The sequence below is a fragment of the Schistocerca serialis genome, unplaced genomic scaffold (assembly GCF_023864345.2).
Source record: "Schistocerca serialis cubense isolate TAMUIC-IGC-003099 unplaced genomic scaffold, iqSchSeri2.2 HiC_scaffold_1251, whole genome shotgun sequence".
Taxonomy (NCBI): domain Eukaryota; kingdom Metazoa; phylum Arthropoda; class Insecta; order Orthoptera; family Acrididae; genus Schistocerca; species Schistocerca serialis.
The window spans coordinates 386,250-401,753 of NW_026047460.1; the positions used below are offsets into that span (position 1 = coordinate 386,250).

At 42.5% G+C, this 15,504-nt stretch overlaps 1 protein-coding gene across 1 annotated transcript in view; it reads left to right on the forward strand.

Moving 5' to 3' along the window:
* LOC126436882 (vacuolar protein sorting-associated protein 26B-like) overlaps positions 1-15,504 on the forward strand; it is a 132,927-nt gene that overhangs the window by 107,279 nt on the left and 10,144 nt on the right. The window contains 2 exon segments of the mRNA XM_050090474.1: positions 1,752-1,858; positions 2,513-2,724. Coding sequence (XP_049946431.1) covers positions 1,752-1,858; positions 2,513-2,724 — 319 coding nt within the window.

Genomic DNA, 15,504 nt, shown 5'->3' on the forward strand with positions numbered 1-15,504 from the left:
ATATCTGCTATTTTTGCAGTAAGTTAGCTTCTATTGCTTTTTATACATAAATAAAATGACTAAGCATAAAAGTAACTTCATGAAATGCAAATGTGCAGGTAACAGATATGAGAGACCTGCATTTTCTTCTGAAGTGCTTGAAAATACGAATATCAGCTGATGAAAAGCCATGTCATGCTTTGTGTCCACCTCCACCAAACGCTTGGTGTAAATATAGGCAAGCTGAATTTTCTGGCATCCTGCATGAATTTACACATAAACATTCTCTTCCTTTGGCAGTAATGGAGGCAATCAATCATATTTACAGAGATTTTGCAAATCCTGAGCTACTAAAGAAGTGTTAACATGGGAAGACCCAGAATGTGAATGAGTCTTTCAATAATGTTGTGTGGTGCTATGTGCCTAAAAATGTATTTGTTGGCCTTTGACTCTAAAGTTAGCAGTGTCTGATGCTGTAATAACTTGTAATGGTGGGAACTATGAAACACTTAAGATTCTGGAGAAGTTAGGTGTAAGACTTGGACAGAACACAGCTAAAGGACTACGGGAACTGGATGAGTTTCGTGTATGTGAAGCAGAGTTAGCTGTTCAGCAAATGACAAAAGAAGCAAGAAAGAAAAGGAGGAGACAAACACTGGGCTGTTGTGACACTGAAGAAGACACAGACTATGGGCCAGGGCAATTCTAGTGCATAAAAGATGCAGAAATGTAAGTCTGTATAAGAATTTGTAGTAAAAAAAAGTTTTAAACCTCAATATCTCTAAACTACATTTTTTGCAATAAATGACCCGTTTTCTAAAAAAGTATTGATGGTAAAGACACAAAATTTTCACAGCATGCCAAATGTGAGATTCAACACATATGTAACTAGAATAATTAATATATCCTGAGTTGTTTTGTTTTTATATTCATCTATTTACAAAATTGTGCCAAAGATTTAGTGTCTGGAGGAGGAAAAAAAAAAAAAAATGCCCCAGAATACAATTTTAGTAATAATTCTAGTTCAGTGTATCTAGAAACTTGCATTCAGTAATTTAACATTGGCAGCATAGGACATACAATGTCCCCTTAAATTAAAGAATGTTATTAAAGTCTTGCTAATTTGTACATACTCTTCCACATATCCACAGTGCTTAGTGACTGAGTGAATTTGGAATGCTGTGTGAATATGTGTACTTAAATTAAAAAAAGAGCAGTAGCTCAGTTTCCTTCTTGAGGTTTCTGACTATTTTTAGGGACTTCTCACAACTATGACCTTCACCTAGAGATTAAAAAAAATGTATGTTCACAATTCTAGACAGGTAAACTACCTCCTTGGCCAATCTGTTCAATGATTCTCATGCTGATGCCATATGCATTTGAAGTACATTTATAGGACAAGCCAACATCTAAATCAGACCACTGTTTACTGCTTATATCTTCAAGGAAGCTCGAATTTTGTAAATGATGTATCACATTTGTTAATGTAATATTTGTCACCTACAACATCAGAAGCAGTGGCTATTCACAACAAATGCAACAGTTGTTTTGAGAATAATTCACTAAACATTTCTCTATAATCAAATTTAAAGTCTAAATTGACAAAGATCTCAGAGTGTTTGAAAGGCAACTAAATGTCATTGTTTTTACAAGAGTATTCAGTCATAATGAACTTAAATTTGTCAATGTTGGTTTTTGACACTGTCTGCATTACTGAACTATAAATAAATGATTTTATAGTTGGTAATGGTTATTTTGTAATTTTTTTATAGGTATCATTTAAAAGACATTATAGCGGGAAAGATATACTTTTTGCTTGTGCGCATAAAAATCAAACATATGGAGATTGCAATAATCAAAAGGGAAACCACAGGATCTGGTAAGTAAACATTGTCATAAATATCCACTCTTGGCCCTTGTCTCAGATCTGTCAATGTAATATATATTGATATTAAGCAGACTTTTCTGTTATCGTGAGACTGTCAGGAAAAAGCCTGCAAAATAAAAATCTGAAGATCACAAGTACCAGAAGTGCCATAATCTGCAATCTATGTGTAATATAGTGATATTGACATTCAGTGGATTCAATTAAATATTCTTGAAGTGTCAGTAGAAGTATTATATAAATGATTTCAGTAGAAACAACAATTTTGAAGACAGCACAGTGTGAGGACTAGTGACATAAAACCTAAATATGAAATATATGCAGTATTCATGAGACATGCCCATTCCGAGGTAGGTTGATGCGTGCTCTGCATCAACAGTGTGATCCCGAAACCTGTATGCACACAAACTGAAAGTTTTGTTTTCCAGTCTGAGTGGTTAACATTACTGAATGTAGAGCAGCAACATTTTTAATTACCTTTATTTTTTTTAAATTTAGGAATGACATGTACTTGCATATGCACATAATTGAAGGCATATTTGAATATTTGCTTTCATTCTGTGTGGGAATAAGTGGATTAGAGTTAGTAAATTGTTGTTATAAAAAATGTTAATCAGTTATTATGTCCTTTTCTTATTATTGTTGTAGGACCAAACACAGTCACAGAAAATGAAACTATAGCAAAATATGAAATAATGGATGGAGCTCCAGTAAGAGGAGAGAGCATTCCAATAAGAGTATTTCTTGCCGGCTATGATCTTACTCCTACAATGAGATATATTAACAAAAAATTTTCAGTGCGGTATTATTTGAATCTCGTGCTTATGGATGAAGAAGATCGCCATTATTTCAAGCAACAGGTGTGGTTATCTTGAATTAATTTGATAACTTATGCAATTTCTTTAACATTTAGACATAGATTGAGAAATGTAAACACACTTTTGTTAAAATTCCAGGTGAATTTGTTCTGTGTATTATCTGAATTACCGCAATTGGAATACTTTCCTTTTGTTGTATTTTGTTTCTAAAGCTATAGTGCCAGTCAGAAATCTTCCAACTTATGAGAAATCTGTAATAAACAGCAGTGACACGCTTGGTTTGTTTGCTTGCATGATATTTATATTTTATTTCACACATATTTTAGGAAGATAGGTTTCTACTTCACAGAAAAATGGGGACATTTTGTTACATTGCTAATTCATACTTTCAGTTACCAAATTCAGGAGGTTGTCCCCAAGAAACTGGGCCAGAAATAGCAATCCTTGAGACCCTGAATTAGGGACTGGCTGGTCATTACTGCCAGTCACTTATAACTGTAAAGTGACAGCATACTTCAGCAAGCATTTTCCCCGTGTCTGTGGAATGTAATGTGTAGCTGCAATATTGACGTAACCCACCAAATTCTGAGGAAAGTAGCACCACCACCCCCAAAATCAGTTTTAGGTTTTCTTGACTGAAAAATTTGTAGGTGTCATTTTTAACCATTCACACACTGTTTTTAATTTGTTTGGCTTGACCCCTTCTGGGGGCTGAGGGTTCTTTCCTGAGTCCGTGCATTGTGCCCACAGGGCCCAGAGCTATTGCAACCCATTCTTCGTTCCCGAGCTGCATTTCTTTCCCTGTGCCCCTCCCTCCCCAATCCTCGCTCCTTCCCTGCTTATCCCTCCTTCACCTTTCTCAGTGTTCCTACTGATGTTAACCTGGATATTCACCTGGTTTTCTGTATTCCTTGCAGTTTTGTTCCACTTGTCTTTACTCTTTCATCCCTTCTTTTTGGCATTTTTGGTCCACCTTTGGGGTTTGACCTCCACTTCTAAATTTTCTCTCCATAATGTGAGCCATTTGGGGGAGAACTCCCTGGCATCTACAACATGCATTCCCTCCCTCCCTCCCCATGTTCCTTCTTCGCTGTAGGCTGTAGGCCCTCTCCCCCACTGCAAGTTCACCAGCACATGTAGCCAGTCCTTGTGGCGGGGCTGTTATGTCCCAATCTGGCTGAGCCCCCTGACAACACGGGGATTGCACTTCTGGTACTGAGCTGTTACTTCCCCATGTTTGTGTAGGGGTGGTTGCTTGTCGTTCTGGAGCACCGTAACTCCCAGCAATTGTCACCCGCTGTGCAAGGTGGCACTTGCTGTGGCTGGGTGTCGCCCATGGGAAGAGCCCCTAATTAGAGTGGGTGGTATCAGGGCAGATGCTTTGCATGTGAAATGTAGTAATCTCCAAAACATTTGGTGCTGTCCTACAGCCGGCTCTTCGATTGGTAATGGATCATTTAATGCTGCTTCTTCTGACTAAGCAGCCTTACCTCCCTGGCTACACCCTGGGAGCAGGGCCAGGCTTACTGACTTGGGGTGAAATACTTTACCTGCTACATAGTCTGCACTAGCACTGACAAGGAATTGTTCACTGCCACCAAGCCATTATTTTTTGTGAAAAATAACGAAGACAAGATTGGTGAATTGGAGTCTCTCAGTAAGATGCAGTTGAGTTCCCTGTGCAATAAACTTCTTATGCCACCCAGTGTGCGAGTGTTGTTGCATGTGATCACCATGGCAACATCCCGGTGTCCATTACACATTACCAGTCTTTGAATGTGACCCAGTGAGTCATTTTTCATAGGAACTTCATCCTTCAAATTTATGAGGAACTCGTAGTCAATCTGCAATGATGGGGAGTTTATTTTCTTTGGCATGTTCAGAAAGGTTGTAAGCACAATCACACCAATACCGGTACCTTTATTCTGTTTTTTGAGGAAGATACCCTTCCACAGATGGTTGAGGTTATGTGTTAACAGTTTGACATGAATTGATACATCTCGCCACCCATGAACTGCTTTCAGTGACTGAGTTTCGGGTACATGTCTTCCTGATGTGTACGACGAACCCTCTATGCGGTGAATGTACACCCACTCTGAGGGGAGCCCCTGTGATCCACCATGCATGTGTGTTAATTGTCATGACTGTCATTCTCCACCCTCACCAGATTGTTTGGCTTACAAGAAAGAAAAGAAGATAAGAGTATGATTCCCTGGAGAACTGAGGCTCATCAGAAATTTGACGGACTTCATCCTGTGTCGATGACTTCTAATTTTCCCCCTGGTACATCCTTTGCCGCTCCTCCCTCTTCCTTACACCCGTCCCATCCATCTCTCCTCTCCCCTCTCCCCCTCCCCTGCAGTTCCCATGCCTGGGGTGTCCCCCTTCTTCCAGCAACTACCGGTGATTGGGCTCCGTCTGGGGCCCCTCCTCCTGGTGTCTCTCAGGCCGGAGGCCTGCTACCACAACTCGAGGCTGAGCACCCCAAGCTCACTGACTCTTTCAGTTCCAGATCTGGCAAAAGCCTGCTGCCCTAACTGCTCTCCTTCAGAAACTTCCTCCTCCTCAGGGATTTTAATGCTCACAACCCTTTGTGGGACCATGCTTTTTCATTTACACAGTGGCTTTTCATTTTCCAATTTTTTGTAGCGCACAACCTGTGCCTTCTTAATGATGGTTCCCCTACTCATCTTAGTGCCGCATGTGGCACTTTCTATGCCATTGATCTTTCGCTCTCTTCCCCTCCCCTTCTTCCTTCTTTACACTGGTCATCACAGAATGAAGTCTGTGATAGTGACCACTTCCCGTTCATTCTCTCTTTCCCTTCCCACCTCCCAATGGCCTGGTTACCTGCTGGGCTTTCCATTGCGCTAATTGGCCTCTTTATATACCTCTCAGGTCATGTTTCCTCCTCCTTTGTCAGTTTGTGTTCATGAAGTGGTCCGCAATGTATCTGATAAGATAACCAGTGGTGCTGGCATTGCTGCTTCTCGCTTGACAGGCCCCATTCACAGTTGGTCAATTCCATGGTGGGTTACAGCAATTGCCATGGCTATCTTTGATCGTCGTCGTGCCTTGCAACATCGTAAGTGGCACCCATCCTCTATTAGTCTTATTACCTTTAAATGTCTTCCTGCCAAAGCCTATTATGTAATCAAGTAGAGGAACCAGGTGTGTTGGGAACACTTTGTCTACTCCCTAGGTTCTTGTGTCCCTTTGCCACGGATGTGGTCTATGCTCTGCACCCTCCATGGTTGTCTGTGGAATATTTCATTCAGGGCCTTGCCCTTTCTGTTAGCCTTTGTACAGATCCATCAGTTCTTGCAGAACACCTTGTGACCCATTTTGCGATGGCATCAGCCTCCTATGCAGCTGCCTTCTGAGGAGGAAGCAGCAGGCTTGTCGTGTGACAAGCGTGCAAAGTATTTTATATTTCCTGTCATCTGCATGTTGCTCCATTGCTTGCCAATCTTAACATATACACATTAACACCATTGAGTAATTAGGCCCTTTTGGCTACTGCAAAGGCTTACCTTTTGGAAACTGGAGTGGTAGATATTTATATATTATGCCAAGGTTGGAGTAAAAAACGCATCTTATTAATAGGTCCAGAAATGTTTTAGAATTACTTTCAAGAAAGAATGCACTCAAAATATAATTTTTTATGTCTGTTTTTACAATATTTTATATAAGCACTGCAATTTTACAATAGCATATACAAATGACATGAAACAAGAGATATCCTTAAAAAGACAGTCTTCTATGACCGTGTCTTTGGGTTTCTACTTCCCAACCAGCTTACAGTTATTAGTGTTGAACTGTATGTACTCCTGGAGGCATTAGAGTGAGCTGTTTAAGCAGATAAATAAAGAAATAACTAAACAGAATAAATCATCTGCTCTAAGTGCCATAAAGCCCTACAAGCATTGCAACAAATTTACCCAACAGAGGAAATAATCTCATGAATACAGGGAAAACTGCTCTACTTCAACAGCAGGGGAAACAGAAATTGTTGTGCTGGATACCAGGTCATGTAGAAATCTGTGAGCAAGCAGACCAATTAGGCCTGTAGGAAACAGTGTGATACAATGTGCCATTCCCCTGAGGGCTGTCTTGCTGTAGAGTCAGAATGCCGTTCAGCTGTGGGAGAATAATATACATAAGAAACATTTTGAACTTTAAGGAAAATGTTAAGAGTTATTTTAATCTGTTTAGCCATTGTAATGGCAGCTGTTTTGTCTGATTGTGCTATGGGCACTAAAAATCTCTCTTTTGTATATCCAAACAATTCCACCATCATCATGTGCACTCAATAATCAGTTTTCAGTCTGAAGTGTTAGTTTGTATGTGACCTCACTCTCATAACTGGTACTATACTCCGTTCACCATAAGAATAAACCTGATGTAAACATTAAGCCATGTATTCTTCTGCATTTGCTTGAATCTCGTTGGATTTCATGTGGAGTGGAAGCCAAGCTGTGACCAGTACAGTCAAGTACAATCATAAGGATACATTTTATGCCTTGCCACACACACAGACTGAGCGTAATGTGTGGGACAACAGCTTTACTGGTGCATTAAACTTGGACAGCCATGGCCAACCAGCGGTCCACCCAACCTGCAATGATGTGAGCAGTTGCAGTTCAGACGTAAAAAGAGACAGGCAAAGAAACAGTATAGCTTCAAATGTTGTTTAACTTTTAAAGAGAATGAAATAGTATTCGGCAAAACTCCAGCACTACCGCGTGCTTGTTAAATGATCAGACGGAAAGCATAAAATGCTCTTGTTGTCCCCTGACTGGTTACAAACAAGAGTGATGAAAATTCCTAACTTAAGCACAGGGTAATTTTTCTGAATGAGCTATGTGTGATGCAAAAGCATACTGCAGGGATTTCAGTGTGCTGTTGAATACTGAAGGCACTGAAGGTATTAATTAGTCAGTCATCTGCTAATCTCTTAGCTCTTTCCTTATCCAAATCTGAGAAATGCATTTTTCTGGAACTGCCATCTGCTCCATTGATAATGAGTCAATCAGCAACATAATCCATGAAGCCACCCATGCGCCACATTTTCTCCTCCTCTTTTATGACGTGCCTTTCTATAGCCCCCAGCGTTCGACAGCAACGTGTGAAAAAGCTGTGTGCATTAGTTCCAGTATGTCTGGCAGCTTAATGGTCTTGTTGTTTCTCTTGCCAAATCCTTTAACTTGGCTCCAGATCAGTTCTGTTAGGTTCACATTGTAATGGTACAGTGGCAAATGTAAAAATACAACATTGGTACGGAGTGCTCGATGATGTGAAGATGATTGTTTATCATGTTTCTATAACACATATGTACATGTGTGGCATAAAAAATGATGAATTTTACATTTACGATATGTAGGTATTTGAAATTGAACAAGAAAAAAAAATTGACACAGCTGAGGCTTCAACCACCAAACCATAAATTGCAATCAGTTGTCAAGTCACCACGCTACCAATTCTGTTTATAGTGAATATGCGCTTGTCTCAGTTGTGTCTAATACAGTCTCTCAGAAAACTTCAAAGTTGTTTATCTCTGTGAAATTATGACGAACATTAAGAATAACCCATTTCTTGGTACTTTTTAACTGTGTTCCACACGCAGATTTCACTACGGAACAGGGAGCAGCCTCAACCATTTTCATACTGCTATATTAACAGCGCAACAATCAGAGCACAACAATGCAGAGGCTGTGACTGTACACGATTTTTTAAATAAAAACTACATAGCTAAAGCATGATTAAGAAAAACATTGATGGCTGTTAATACATTTGAATATCTTAAAGTTTCATTTAATGCAGCTTAGTAGTAATATATTTAATATGAAAGTATAACCTCCTTTCAAGAGCATAGCACCACCAGTGTAGGTGCACTACAGATTTTGACCAATCATCGCATTTGTGTTTGTTTACATCAGGTTTATTCTTATGATGAACCAAGTATAGATTCTGGATTCTGCTTGAAGTAGTTGGGCCATCATAATGAGGTTCCAGCTGTTCTCAGCTGCCAAAATTGGGAAAGCTGTGTCAGGCTACTCTCTGTCTAGGTGAGGTTGTCACAGATGAAAATTCTCCACGAATGTCAGGTGGCAAGATGTTGGGAAATCGCACATTATTGACAGTCCACCTACGCAAGCAATAGTTAATTCTGGGGTATCATTTTGTGTGATATTGAGGACTTTCATCACCAACTGAAAATACAAAAGCCATCATGCAAATCGAAAATGTCTGACAGTACCCCCCAGGGGCCTCATGGGTCTTTCATGAGTTCGTGCTTGGCGCACATGAGTCCGCAAGGTATTGTGGTCCATTCTTCCTTCTTGGGCTGCATTTTCTTCTCCCTCCCTGCCTCCCTTCCTGTCCTCACTCCTTCCTCTCTGCCCCTTGCTTGCATCTCTCTGTGTTGTTACTTATGTCAGCTCTGCTATCCAACTGATTTCTTGTATTCCTTCCGGTTTTTGTTCCCATTACTTTTTTGTTTTCATCCTTCCTTTTCGGCATTTTGGTCATCATTTGGAGTTTGGCCTTCACTTCTAAAATTTCTCTCCATAGTGTGAGCCATTTGGGGAAGAACTCACTGACATCTACAGTGTTGATACCCCTCTGTAGCCCATGTCACCAGCACATGTAACCAGTCCATGTGGCGGGGCTATTATGTACCCATCTGGCTGAACCCCCTGACAACACAGAGATCACACTTCTGATAATGAGCTGTTCCTTCCCCATGTATACATAGGGGTGGCTGTGTGTTGTACTGAAGCAAGGGAACTCCTGGCAGTATCTGTCATGCAAGACGGCGCTTACTGTGTCTGGGTCAGTGGTATCGGGGCAGATGCTCTGCATATGAACTGACTGCTCTTCTACAGCCATCTCTTTGGTTGGCAATGGATCATTTAATGCTGCTTCTTGTGACCCTGCGGCTTTCCCTTCCCTCGCTACACCCTGGGAGAAGGGGGACAGGCTCACCGGCTTGGGAGGAAATACTTTACCTGCTACTTGGTCTGCACTAGCATTGACAATGCACCATTATTTTTTTTTTGGAAAATATTGAAGACAAGATTGACAAAGTGGAGTCTCTCAGTAAGATGCAGTCGAGTTTCCTGTTGATTAAAACTTCTTATGCCACCAAATCTGCAGCTGTTCTTGCTTGTGGTCATCTTGGTGACATCCCGGTGTCCATTACACCTCACCAGTCTATGAATATGGTCCAGTGCGTCCTTTTTCATGGGGACCTCATCCTTCAAACTGAAGAACAATTCCAGGCCAGTCTATAATGACTGAGTGGTCATTTTGTTCATTATTTTCAGAAAGGTGTATGTACAGTCCCACTGATGCTGGCGCCTTTATTCTGTCTTTTGAGGGAGATACCCTCCCAGAGAAGATCAAGATTATGCGTTACCATTGTGATGCTAAGCCATATGTCCCACCATCCATGAAGTATTTTCGGTGCTTCCATTTTGGGCACGTCTTCCCACTGTATGGCCGACCCTCTATGCAGAGAATATGGACACCCGCTCCATGAGGGGAGCCCCTGTTTTCCATCACGTATGTGTGTAATTGTCATGACTATCATTTTCCACACTCACCAGATTGCCCAGCTTACAAGAAAGAAAAGAAGATAAGAGTATGAGGAGAACTGAGACTCGTCAGAAATTTGACAGACTTACTATCTCTCTCCTGACCTGCTGCCTACATCTGCTGCCTTAACTGCTCTCCTCCCGCAACTTCCCCCTCCCTTCCTCCTCCTTGGGAATTTGAATGCCCATGACCCTTCGTAGGACAGTGCTTTTTCATCTACGCAGTGGCTCCTTGTTGACCAACTTATTGTAGAGCACAACCTGTGCCTTCTTAATGATGGTTCCCCTACTCATTTTAGTGCCATGTGTGGCACTTTTTTTTACCATTGCTCTTTCGATTTCCTCCCCTCCCCTTCTTCCTTCCTTGTACTGGTCACCACAGATGACCTCTGTGATATTGACCACATTCCATTGATTCTCCATTCCAATGGCCAAGTTAGCCCAATAGGCTTTCTATCATGCTGATTGGCCTCTGTGTACTTCCCAGGTCGTGTTCACACCTGCTTTCTTAGGTTGTATTGATGAAGTCATTCATGATCCATCCAGTAAGATAATTTGTGCTGCCAGCATTGCCTTTCCCCACTCGACAGGCATTGTTCACCACTGGCCAGTTCTGCAGTTGAGTACAGCCATTGCTGCCGCCATCTGTGATCTTTGTCATGCCTTGCAACATCTTAGGTGGCACCCATCTGGTCTATTGCCTTTCAACATCTTTGCATCAAAGCCTGTTACTAAAACAGAGCAAGTGGTGGTGTTGGGACTGCATTGTCTCCTCCTTAGGTTCATCTGTCCCTTCGTCATGGGTGTGGGCTCCTCGCTGCACACTCCAGGGTTGTGTGTGGCAGTCTTACATTCCAAGCCTTGCCCTTCCTAGTGGCCTTTGTACGGCTCTGTCAGTTCTCACAGAACACCATGCAACCCATTTTGTGGTGGCATCAGTGTTGGCCTCCTATACAGTCTCCTTCCTCATGAGGAAACAGCAGGCTGGAGCTTCCCACTTATGTTGTACTCCTTGTCACGTGGAATCCTAGAGTGAACTTTTTACTAATGGGAACTTCTTCTGGACATCTCTTCTTCCCACAATTCAGCCCTTGGGCATGATTTCATCCATAACCAATTGCTTCAACACCTCAATCCTCCACAGCAACAATATCTCTTCCAGGTATTCAACTGTATTTGTTGCCAAGGTATTTTCCCTTCTCAGTGGTTCCTGTTTGTCTCCTTTAAGGTGCGGCTTTTGGGAGGGACTGTCTCTGATCAATCATCTGCTTTGATTGGAAACTGTAATTCATCAGATCTCTTCTCAGTGGCGCCATCTTTTTACAGTTCTCTTTGATCTTTGTAAGGCCTATGACACAGCTTGGTACCATCACATCCTCCTTATGCTCCACGAATGGGGTCTTTGGGGACTCCTCCCAATTTTTATTTGCAAACTCGTGTCCCACCAGTCATTCAGAGACCGAGTTGCCTTGTTTTCAGCCTTCTGTAGACCTAGGAGAATGGTGTTCATACCCCGTAGACCTAGGAGAATGGTGTTCATACCCCCGGTTTTCTCTCTCCCCTCTGGAGGAAGATTTGAGGCTTTACATCAAATCCCTTTTCGCTCAATTGTGGGCCAACTCTTGAGTGGCTAGATCCTGTTGGATAAACTTCGTGTAATCAAAGAGATTCCCACCATGTGGCATTCTTCCCTCTGCCTCTCCTGATAGAAGTCTACCATCCTCTGCTGTCTTTGTATTGACCATACTAGGTTGACCCATGGTTTTTACTCCACAAAGAGGCCCACCCATTGTAGTAGTGAGACACCCCCCCCCCCCCCCCCCCCCTCATGGTGATCCATATTTTGCTAGACTGCCCTCGCCTTTTGGCTCTTGGCACTGAATACGCTTTCCTAACTTCTTGTCCCAGATGTGCCAGTGTCGTCGTAACTGCCGACGGCTTCACCTCTGCTGTACAGCGACCTACGTAAATTTAAGTATTAACTGTGTTTCTCTTACTTGTCACTTCTTTTTCCGTGTGTTTTTGCTTTTAGGAAGCTTTAATTTTTGAGTACTGGTAAGTGTTCCATAGATTTCGTGTTTGTTTTGAATACAGTTGAGAGACAGGTAGTGCTTATTTTAATTGTTTCCAACAAAAAGTGTCTAGTAACCACAGTTTAGTCAGCTATCAGCCGCCTTTAGTGAATTAGCAGTCTAGTTAAAAGTTGATTAACTCTCTACAGTAAATTGTTGATTTCTTAGGATGGATAGGATGTGTGACTGCTGTGTACAGACGCAGGAGGAGCTGGCCTCTGTTTGCCAACAGCTGAACGTGTTGATGGCCGTGGTCAGCTGTCTTCAGGCTGCTGCCTCGGAGTGTAGCGGCAGTGGGGAGTCTGGTGCATCACATGATACACCCCAGGTGTTACATGCTTCACCCATGGTCCCTGCTGTCAAGAAATCTTCGTGGGTACCGGTCACGGTTGGGCCACCCTCTCCCCAAGGGGAGTGGCGGGTTCAGCGGCGTTCGCATCACACGAGACGGAGGGTCAGTGTGTGGAGGCTGGCCTCATGGCATGGCCCACTCTGCCTGTGAGTGGACATGTGGCCGCTCCTTCAGGAAGGTCCAAGCAGGCACACCGAGGGGGGGGGGGGTTATTAGTGATTGGGAGCTCCAGTGTTAGGCGGGTGATGGAACCCCTTAGAGAAATAGCAGAAAGTTCGGGGAAGAAGGCCAGTGTTCATTCTGTCTGCTTGCCGGGGGGTCTTATCTGAGATGTGGAGGAGGCCCTGCCGGCAGCGATAGAGAGCACTGGGTGCACCCGACTGCAAATTGTTACTCATGTCGGCACCAATGACTCCTGCCGTCTGGGTTCAGAGGTCATCCTCAGTTCATACAGGCGGTTGGCGGAGTTGGTGAAGGTGGAAAGCCTCGCTTGCGGGGTGGAATCTGAGCTAACTATTTGTAGCATCGTTTCCAGAACCGATTGCGATCCTCTGGTTTGGAGCTGAGTGGAAGGCTTAAACTAGAGGCTCAGATGATTCTGCGGATATCTGGGGTGCAAATTTCTCGACCTCCGCTATCGGGTGGAGAAATGTAGGGTCCCCCTGAATAGGTCTGGCATGCACTACACGCAGGAAGTGGCTACAAGGGTAGCATAGTACATGTGACGTGCACATGTGGGTTTTTTAGGTTAGAGAATTCCCTCCCTAGGCCTGACAAGATGCTTCCTGAGATGCGACAAGGTTGTAGTAGGCAAAATGCAACAGGGAATAACAATATTAATGTGGTAATAGTAAACTGCAGGAGCGTCTATAGAAAGGTCCCAGAACTGCTCTCATTAATAAATGGTCACAATACCCACATAGTACTAGGGACAGAAAGTTGGCTGAAACCAGATGCAAACAGTAATGAAATTCTAAAACTCAGATTGGAATGTATACCGCAGAGACAGGCTGGACAGTGAAGGGGGAGGCATGTTTATAGCGATAGAAAGTGCAATAGTATCGAAGGACATTGATGGAGATTCGAAATGTGAAATAATTTGGGTGAAGGTCGTGATTAAAGCAGGCTCAAACATGGTAATAGGATGTCTCTTTAGGCCCCATGGCTCAGCAGCTGTTGTGGCAGAGCACCTGAAGGAAAATTTGGAAAATATTTAGAGTAGATTTCCCCACCACGTTATAGTTATGGGTGGAGATTTTAATTTACCAGATATAGACTGGGAGACTCAAACGTTTATAACGGATGGCAGGGACAAAGAATCCAGTGAATTTTTTTAAGTGCATTATCTGAAAACTACCTTGAGCAGTTAAACAGAGAACCAACTCGTGGCGATAACATATTAGACCTTCTGGTGACAAACTGACCAGAACTATTTGAAACAGTTAACGCAGAACAGGAATCAGTGATCATAAAGTGGTAACTGCATCAGTGATTTCAGCCATAAATATAAATATTAAAAAAGGTAGGAAGAGTTTTCTGTTTAGCAAAAGTGAGAAAAAGCAGATTTCAGAGTACTTGACGGCTCATCACAAAAGTTTTGTCTCAAGTACAGATAGTGTTGAGGATTAGTGGACAAAGTTCAAAAACATCATACAATATGCATTAGATGAGTATGTGCCAAGCAAGATCGTAAGAGGTGGAAAAGAGCCACCGTTGAACAACCAGTTAGAAAACTGCTGCGGAAGCGAAGGGAACCATACAGCAAACATAAACATAGCCAAAGCCTTGCAGACAAACAAAAATTACACGAAGCGAAATGTGGTGTGAGGAGGGCTATGCGAGAGGCGTTCAATGAATTCGAAAGTAAAGTTCTATTTACGGACTTGGCAGAAAATCCTAAGAAATTTTGGTCTTATGTCAAAGCGGTAGGTGGATCAAAACAAAATGTCCAGACACTCTGTGACCAAAATGGTACTGAAACAGAGGATGACAGACAAAAGGCCGAAATACTAAATGTCTTTTTCCAAAGCTGTTTCACAGAGGAAGACTGCACTGTAGTTTCTTCTCTAGATTGTCGCACAGATGACAAAATGGTAGATATCGAAATAGATGACAGAGGGATAGAAAAACAATTGAAATCGTTCAAAAGAGGAAAGGCCGCTGGACCTGATGGGATACCAGTTCAATTTTACCCAGAGTACGCGAAGGAACTTGCCCCCTTCTTGCAGCGGTGTACCACAGATCTCTAGAAGAGCATAGCGTTCCAAAGGATTGGTAAAGGGCACAGGACATCCCCATTTTCAAGAAGGGACATCGAACAGATGTGCAGCACTATAGACCTATATCTCTAACGTCGATCAGTTGTAGAATTTTGGAACACGTATTATATTCGAGTATAATGACTTTTCTGGAAACTAGAAATCTACTCTGTAGGAATCAGCATGGGTTTCGAAAAAGACGATTGTGTGAAAGCCAGCTCGCGCTATTCATCCACGAGACTCGGAGGGCCATAGGCACGGGTTCCCAGGTAGATGCCGTGTTTCTTAACTTCCGCAAAGCATTTGGTGCAGTTCCCCACAGTCGTTTAATGAACAAAGTAAGCGCATATAGATTATTGGACCAATTGTGTGATTGGATTGAAGAGTTCTTAGATAACAGAACGCAGCATGTCATTCTCAATGGAGAGATGCCTTCCGAAGTAAGAGTGATTTCAGGTGTGCCGCAGGGGAGTGTCGTAGGACCATTGCTATTCACAATATACATAAATGACCTTGTCGATAACATCAGAAGTTCAGTGAGG